The sequence below is a fragment of the Watersipora subatra genome, chromosome 5 (genome assembly GCF_963576615.1).
Source record: "Watersipora subatra chromosome 5, tzWatSuba1.1, whole genome shotgun sequence".
NCBI lineage: Eukaryota > Metazoa > Bryozoa > Gymnolaemata > Cheilostomatida > Watersiporidae > Watersipora > Watersipora subatra.
In genome coordinates, this window is record NC_088712.1 from 48,076,535 (window position 1) to 48,085,894 (window position 9,360).

At 35.3% G+C, this 9,360-nt stretch overlaps 1 protein-coding gene across 1 annotated transcript; it reads left to right on the top strand.

Moving 5' to 3' along the window:
- The first annotated feature begins 5,211 nt into the window (after positions 1-5,211).
- Positions 5,212-5,733, top strand: LOC137397429 (circumsporozoite protein-like). The gene has a single exon (XM_068083717.1). The coding sequence runs from the start codon at positions 5,212-5,214 to the stop codon at positions 5,731-5,733; it is 522 nt and encodes a 173-aa protein (XP_067939818.1).
- The last annotated feature ends 3,627 nt before the right edge of the window (positions 5,734-9,360 follow it).

Here is a 9,360-nt window from a genome sequence, read left to right on the forward strand (position 1 = left end):
GCTAATGTGCATATGGGTCCTCATTGTACCTTACTTTTTTATAATCTTGTTATGTTATGATTTAATCATTTTAATGTAAAATAAAACAAACTAAGTATAGATTTGCCTCCCCTTGGCTTGCTTTTTACAATGATATCTTTTACTAAAGCATGTGTAGTAATTCATCTAAAACTTTACAACAGTTCATTAAAAAGTCTGTCTGTTTTTATGGTTCAGGATGCGCTAATAGCAAAAATTCCATCTTTTTTTGAATGGGTGTTCAACTTATTTTTCTAAAATGCAAATGTTTTAGAGTTTTTAAACTGAGACATGACATAATTTGTGACAATTGGCACAAATAAATATATCCAGCATGATAAAAGTGTTTCATATTCTCTATCAGATCATTAGAAAGTTTCATGCCTTAGTACAACAGTCATCCCATATCTAAGTTGAACAGTTTGTGATTAAATAGCTAGTATCCTGGAAGTCTATAGTGTTGTGAGAGATCGTCAGGTGTCAGTCTTGAGTGTTGTGAGAGATCGTCAGGTGGCAGTCTAAAGTGTTGTGAGAGATTGTCAAGTAGCAGTCTAAAGTGTTGTGAGAGATCGTCAGGTGGCAGTCTAATGTGTTGTGAGAGATCGTTAGGTGGCAGCCTAGAGTGTTATGAGGGATCGTCAGGTGGCAGTCTAAAGTGTTGTGAGAGATCGTCAGGTGGCAGCCTAGAGTGTTGTGATAGATCGTCAGGTGTCAGTCTAGAGTGTAGTGAGAGATCGTTAGGTGGCAGTCTAATGTGTTGTGAGAGATCTTCAGGTGGCAGTCTAGAGTGTAGTGAGAGATAATCAGGTGTCAGTCTAAAGTGTTGTGAGAGAGGATCAGGTGTCAGTCTAAAGTGTTGTGAGAGATCGTCAGGTGCAATAACGATATGTACTGTTATTCTGCCAAGCAAAAGAGTCATTGATCGGTGCAGTTATTAGAGTGTTGGACTACCAAGCCAAATGTTACGTGTTCGAATCCCAAGTGGTGGAAATTTTGCTAATTTCTATGCGTATCTTTAGATAGGCTGGTGGACGGACACAGCTTTTATTATAGTAAAGACTTGCCGAATGCCCAGTGTTTCACAAGTATTAAAAAACAGCTTACAAGCACTGACAGGTAATGTAGTTGCCTGCCACTTGCCATTAGCCTGGCACATTGCCAATGACTAATTTGAGTAAGGTACTATCCATATTGCTAAACTTACCAATAAACGCCTCCATGAAAGCGAGCTTCAGTGATACTGTGTAACGCAGAGTGCTATGGATATTTTAACCGACATAGCGACTCATATTCCCTAATGAAATCATTGCATTTTGCGTAGCTTAATTGGTCAAATTATTGTCTGGCGAATGGGAAGTTGCGAGATCAAAATGCAGCACGATGGGGGTATTTCATTCCTAAATTATAATAGCTATAGCTGGACGTACCGAACAATAGACTTTGGGATTTATATTAATAGATTATAGAAAAGATTATGATTTATATGCATTACTAAACATATATATTATATATATCTTATATGTAAACTCTAATTTTCTTTTTCACCAGTATGTAGATTTGATCTCTGTCTCATCTCCTTTAACATGTACTTCAAGGTTTTGGTAACACTCTTCCTGTAATTGTGTATTGCTGTAGTAATGCGGAGAATAGTATTGACATAACTTATGGTGTAAAGTTACTGTGTTATGGTATTAATCTTTGTAATGACATCGGCATATATGACAACATTTACTGCTGCTTTGTGATATAATTTAGTGATAACTATTATTTATTATTGGTTATTACCGCTTAAGCCATAGCATTCTTTATTTACAATGTGGTAGTATGTACTGGTTTATACTATTTACACATGTTATAGTATTAATACATGTTAGCAAGTGTAATATTGTTACTAAATATTATAGTATTAATGTATGTTAGCACATGTTATATTGTTATTAAATGTTATAGTGTGGACATATAGGATATTCACGCAAAGCATAGTATTACCACATGTTATGGTATTAACACATGTGATAGGAATAACACATGTTATAGGATTAACTCATTATACGATTAACATGTGTTATAGTATTAACACATGTTATAGCCTTGTCAAATGGAATAGCTTTAGTTAAAGCTATGGTTTTGACTAAAGGTATACTAAGTGATGTTCTGTAGCACGAAAAATATCTGTACCAGTTTATGAAAATGTTTGCAGTCTACAGCTGATCTTGTTGCAAAGCTAATATTTGTGCTAAGTAGAATCATAAGTGCCTGACATAGGAAAGCATGTTGAGGTCTATTAAAATTAGAGCTGCTATTGTCAGCTAGTGAGTTGATAAGTAATTAATAGTATCATCAAAGACATCAAACAAAAATATTTTAAAAAGTTGAATCTCTTACCAGTGTGTTTATCATACGTTTCAGTAATTATCTTCTCTTTCTACAAGCTGTTGTACCTTCTCTCTTGAACAGCTGCTGTGCATCTGTCTTGCTGCCTGACTAGCAACAACGCTATATCCTTTCCTTGCCTTCTTCTAATGTCATAGCTCTTCTGCGGTAACCCAAGGCCCAAGACCGCTTTAGGCTGCTCTCTGTATCTTTCCTGTCACTCATCTGTCTAGAATTTAGTCTAATATTCTGTAAGCTGCTATAGTTTCATTGCAGGTCTTTTGTATCAGTAATACTGTATCAGCTTACACATTAATCACTGCAAGAGTTGTCTGCTCTCAAAACAAAAATGAAGTTACTTGCCAAGTTTATTTGTGTCATTATCATATTTGTTATTCATCATCTCATTGTTTTTTTCTTGTGTGATTAACATCTGTTACAATAGGGTCCTTAAGGAATCATGTATAGTGTTAAAACAGTTTCACCTGCTTTTGTCTATCCTAGTACTTTGGCTGTCTAGTGCCACGAGAGATTATGGTGTAATAATTGTATGTACAACTATTTGGCAGTGCAAGTGGGTAGTCGATTGGCACAGTTTTCATAGTCTTAGACCATCGCGGCAATTGTTGTAGGTTAAAATCCTGTATGATGCAACCTTTTTTCAAACCTCCAACCATACCTTCAGACACACGGCTTTTATTATAGTAAAGATATTGGCAAGATGTAGAAACAAACCGGAATAGGTCATCACAACGCTGATGCAATTGTCATGTATAACAGAGAATAGCAACTATCAAGATGACCAGACCTTACAGTGTTTTTTGAACTTGGCTAATTTTAATAAATTATGAAAAAAACAAGATGGCAACTTTGTAGAGATTATCGAAGTTATTATCACTAGTTACATTGCTTTAGTTAGTGTAATTGTGTTGTATACGAAACAGTTGTAACAGATGGAGGCTACTTGCTATTAGTTGTTACAACCAATGTTTACCATGAAACACGTACATGTATGTAAGTCACAAATTCTGGGCTTCACTGTACATGTCTGGTGCAAGTAGATGTGTATGTAGTTTTATTATTATTCAACTTTGCTTTTGTTTCTGGTTATTTTATTGTGTCTCTAGCACTTTGTGTTGTTTGTGAACATATAACTTCGTTTGCTGTGACTACCGTATAGTTTATTTGAACATGTTCTGTACATGACCACTGCGTGACTCACGATTGATGTAGAATGCACATGTCCATTTAGGGATTTTTTAGACGTTATGTATATAAGCTCTACAGTAAGAATCCTATTTCAGAAGTTATTCAATCAGGTTAATTGATATTTTGCTGAAACACTATACATAAATAAATTCAGTTATATTTTAGCAACAAATAGCGATTGCTCATCTTATCGACAAGGTGACAATAAAAAAACTTATAATGCAATGAATACTATTGAAACTTGGAGAGTTAAGCAGAACGATACAAAGGAGTTTCACATTGTTTTAGCTAATCGCAGGTAGTACAATACATTCAATATACCATATGCAGAAAAGGTTCTTAACAACTCGCTTGCCTCGGTTACTGGTGTGTTGTCAGTACCTCCAACAACCTTTCAGCCTTCCATGAGAACCTGAGGCTTCAACAAAGTTTTGGTGTGACATTCATACCACTTGATCGTTAACATTTGATCAGCCTCTCCGCAAGGCACTCCTAACAATGCTTTATGTTGACACAACTGTTAGGTTTCAGCTTAATCACAGATTAATTCTGCAAATATGTGAATCCATCTTATGCAGGTTTTATAATGACTTGTTAAGTAATTGAGTACTGTCAGTAACCCCACCAGATCCATAAACAAATCACTATTACTATTGATTTCCATGCTTGGCTATCCAATATGCTAAGTGACATGTTCACCAGATTCATTTTTGTACAGATTAGGAGCCAGGAAGGCTGAACCACTCTCACTTTGCTGTAAGTGTACGTATTTGCTAGCTACGGTAACACTGGACTTCCTTTAAATACATTGTTGTTACCCTTTTTCAATGATATTTAGAACGATAACATTAAAAAACAAATTTTGATATACAGTAGTTTAAAAGAATCAATGAGCCAGAATATTTAGTGCTTGTAGTTGTGAGTTACTAATAGAAATATTCACTAAATTATGTCAGGGATACACAACTTCTGTATAACTGAAGTTAAACAGAGAATCACTAAAACTTGAACAGTCATTGTAGGGAAGACAACTACTACAGTTCTCACAATTAAGCGATATGGGTGTGAGCATTATTTTCTTCTGGAGACTTCTGCTTGTTTACATCTTTGTAAGGGATCACAGTCAAGGTAGGAATTTGATTATTTAATCACCCTACCCCAAACTTTACCTTATCGTCAACTAGACATGAACCAGTGAAAGATTAAGAATTAGAGAAGACATTGGGTTATAGAGAATGTAAAGAGATGATTTGAAAAGATGACAAACATGGATTATGGCAACTTTAGTGGAACTAAATTAAAAGAAAAAGAAACAAATAATATTACTAATATTAGAGTTGATACAAAAACTGATGGTGATGCTATTTCCAATGTCAATACCAATGTCAATGATATTGTTAATGTCAATGCTATTGCCAATGCTATTACCAATGTTAATGCTATTGCCAATGCAAATGTCAATGATATTGCCAATTTTAATGCTATTGCCAATTTTAATGCTATTGCCAATGCAAATACCAATGTCGATGCTATTGCCAATGCTATTGCCAATGCAAATAGCATTGGCAATAGCAATGTTATTTGCATTGTCTTTGCCTATTGTCATTTGCTATGGCAATAGCCAATGCTATTGCCAATGCTATTACCAATGCAAATACTAATGTCAATGCTATTGCCAATGCTATTGCCAATGTAAATGTCAATGTCAATGCTATTGCCAATTTCAATGCTATTGCCAATGCAAATGTCAATGTCAATGCTATTGCCAATGTCAATGCTATTGTCAATGTCAATGCTATTGCCAATGCTATTGCCAATATAAATACCAATTCCAATGCTATTGCCAATGTCAATGCTATTGCCAATGCAAATATCAATGTCAATGCTATTGCCAATGTTATTGCTAATGCAAATGTCAATGTCAATGCTATTGCCAATGTCAATGCTATTGCCAATACAAATATCAATGTCAATGCTATTGCCAATGTTATTGCTAATGCAAATGTCAATGTCAATGCTATTGCCAATTTCAATGCTATTGCCAATGTCAATGCTATTGCCAATGTTATTGCCAATGTCAATGCTATTGCCAATGTTATTGCCAATGCAAATGCCCATGCTATCTATTTTTAATATGAAAATTAAATAATAGATAACATCTAGCAATAGGAAATATAATTTGAGTAAACCTTCCCTTTTCCAGATTATTATTTTCCCGTGCTCAACTACAGCTACCCGTAACAAAACATCCTAAGCTCTAAGTTTACTTGCATTAGTGTTCGTTTTCTCCTGCAGTCCTACCCTCCGAGGGGAGCACATATAACACTGAGGTTATTACATATGAAAGTACTACAGACAATGAGATTTTTCCTTCGGTTACTGTGGAAGATCAGAGAGCACCAACTACTTCCTTAACAAGTACGCACAAACATCACAACCATTTTTTGAAAAATGAAGTAAACACTTTGCAGTTCATATTAATCCCACTTATGACACGGTTTCTGTTCACAGTTTTTTACCTGGCACTTGCGGAGAGGTTGTGATTGCGGTACTTGTGTTAGGCCTGAGGTGGAAAGAAAAACAGATCAAGTGCTGTGAAAGTCATTTCAGTGGACACTAGAAACTGTGTTCTAGCCTCAGGTTCGTACTGAGAAGCTGAAAGTTTGTCTAAGGTTACGACAACAAACTCGTAACAATGTCAACAAAATTAGTAGAAATATGACTTTTGTTTTGAACCTTTTTTGTACAAATAGCAGTTATGCATGTAGACCAGTGGCTCTTAACTTGAGTTCAATCACATCCTTGAGGTTCGGTGAGTCAGAATCAGGGTTTAAGGGGAGGTCAAGACACATACATGTAAGTGGTCTCTCAAAGGCAGCAGCAGCAGTCACACTGATTTGCAAAGTCATGACTTTGATGACAAGATAGGCAGTTTGTTGCTAGGTCATGCATTGTATTGGCTTTTGTCTCTGAACGCAGTGATGTTAATGCACAGTTTTATTTTGCACATTAGTCAAACATATACTTGACTCGAGTGGGAAGTTTTTTTTTACTTTTTATTTTTTTAATAAGGAAAAGTTTAGTGAAAGCGCAGATGAACCGACGGGGTTCAGTATGTCCTACAAGGTTAAGAACCACTGACATAGACATAAATATGTGCTCTTGCTTTCAGCGCAGCCAAAGTTTACGAGCGGAGAGAAGGAATGGAAGACGTACCACATCATAGCACAGGCAGGCATGGATGGCTATGCTAAACTGATCTCTAACGATGACAGCTGCTATGGCCAACTCATAATCAATGCTTCTCTTCGCCAACTTGATTGTCAGCTTTTAGGTATTGCTGAGCATTGCTACTGCTATGAGTTTAACAAGGACAGTAGGAGTTGTCTTCTATACACTAATAGTACTAAGATTGGTACGTTCCCTAAATCTAAATTCTAGTTGAATATTGAAAGCCATACAGACTAGTATGAACTAACACTTGAACTGTATAAAAATGCTTATCAATCGATGTTTAATGGATTCATAGCCTGAGTTTTGCCTAATGAGCCCACTCTGCAACACTAAATATATTCTAATCTAAATATTTGAACATACCATAGGCTACTCTAAACATCTATAAAAAGCAACAGTTTCCAGTAGCATATTATCTTTCATCTGATACGATGTTGACATGTTGAGAACTGGACTTAAGAACGTAGCAGCTGTTTATATAAGGGTGCAAGTCTTGTTAGCTATTTTTCTACATTTCGCTATTTCTATAATTGGTGTACAATTTTATTATTGGTATATTTGGCTGTTCTGTTTATAAAATACAGAGTATCATTGTCACAGACGAATATTGGCATATTAATCTTTACTTAGCCTTTTTACTTGGTCTCATATTGATAAATAAATAAATTTTGGTTATTGGTGAATACTAATTAATTACTTTATATTCTTGTCGCTTATTTGATTTATTCTAAATATTCGTAAGTAGTTTTGGTTTAATCGATCACTTGTATTTCATATCAGAACTGTGTAAAGAAATTTTACGCGCATGACAACAATAAACTTTAATATAATATTCAAAATTGTAACAGGTAGTCTGTATTTTCAAGTATTCCTCAGTAAAACTTAAATTTCAGAAAGTAGTACAGTACCAGTAATTATCATCGTGGATGGTAACTAGCATTTTGTATTAGAACTGTGTATAGCATCGTATTTCGTATTAAAGATGTGTAAAGACTTTTTTTGCGTTCAACAAATGACAACGATAAAATGTAATATTTTAACCGACAGTCTGTATGTTTAAGTAACAACAATCCTCAGTTAAGCTTTAATTTCAAAAAGTAGTACAGAACAAGTAATTATTGTTGATTGTGATTTGGGAGTTGTCTTCACAATCATATTCTTTAACAATTCCATGCATAAACTGCAATACGGGCCAGACTGCTCTAACAAGTGAACTCGTATGTTGCCCCAAATCGTAAAAGATTTACAAACATTCTGTTCAGCGGACTAGCTTTGCAGCAAAAATAAATTTGACCAATGAGCTGAATACATTTTGATAAAAAAGGAGGTAGATAACCCGTATGCTTAACTACCGCATCAATAATCAATGCTTAGATTTCTGTGATCTTGTGTTGCTGATCCATTTCTTTCCATTTTATGAGTTACCTTCAACAATATCTGAACGGAAAGCGTGTGAAAAGCGTGTGCACATTTAGCATGATAAGGTGTTCGTTGAAATTATAAGCTTGGTTGTACACATTTGGTACATATAGATGTACTAGCTGTGCTACCGGTATTGCTCGGGTATTAAAAATAAGCTTATAAACATTGAGAGGTATTGAGAGTTGCCTGCCACTTGTTATTAGCCTAGCACATTGCCAATGGGAAATTTGAGTAAGCTTACTAATAAGAGCTACAGCTTTTTCGAAGCTACGCTATGACTTTATGCCATGACTTAAAGCGCTAGCCTATTTGCTTCCATTTACCAAAATGTATTGCCTAGTAAATTGATAAAGCTCTGTGGATCAGTTAGTAAGACAGTCAACTGGAGAAAGGGAGGTACTGAGAGCAAATCTTCTGCTTTACAAATCCTTTATTCCAAGATTTTAAAAGCTATAGTTGGACACGCATATGCCCAAACACACAAACTTTGAGAAATATATAGATGTGTAGTTTTATTATTATTCACCTTTGCTTTAGTTTCTGATAGTTGTTTTGTGGGTTGCTAGCACTTTGTGTTGTATGTGGACATATAGCATGGCTTACTGTGACTACTGCATAGTTTATTTGAATGTGCTCTTCAGCTGACCACTGCATGACTCATCAAGCATTTCTCATGATTGATGTGGAATGCACATGTCCATTCAAGAATTTTCTAAAAGTTTTGTAATTGTTTATCAGCAGGCAGTAAAGATCAATCATACGGCAAAAGTTATTCAATAAAGCTATTTAATATTTTGCTGAGACGTAGACATATACACAAATAAATTTAGTTATATTGCAACAGCCTATCGGCGTTGTTCGTTGTATAAAGCTAGTGACAGAGTAGCACATAGAATCCCACTTACACAAGTATAATGATCTCCGAATATTAATGACTCCATCATCGTTCATCTATATAAACCTCAGCGTTTGTCTGTTTGTTTGTTGGTCTGTCGTTTGTCCAGTTATAGCAATAAGGTTTTAGCACGAAAAATGCACCTCGTGCTGGATTTGAACTCACAAATTTCAGTTCTGGAGGCGGCAAGCTATCCATTAGACTACAAC

What these genes read in the sequence shown, in the direction of transcription:
- LOC137397429 (XM_068083717.1), top strand. Translation starts at nt 5,212, where the DNA reads ATGGCAATAGCCAATGCTATTGCCAATGCTATTACCAATGCAAATACT.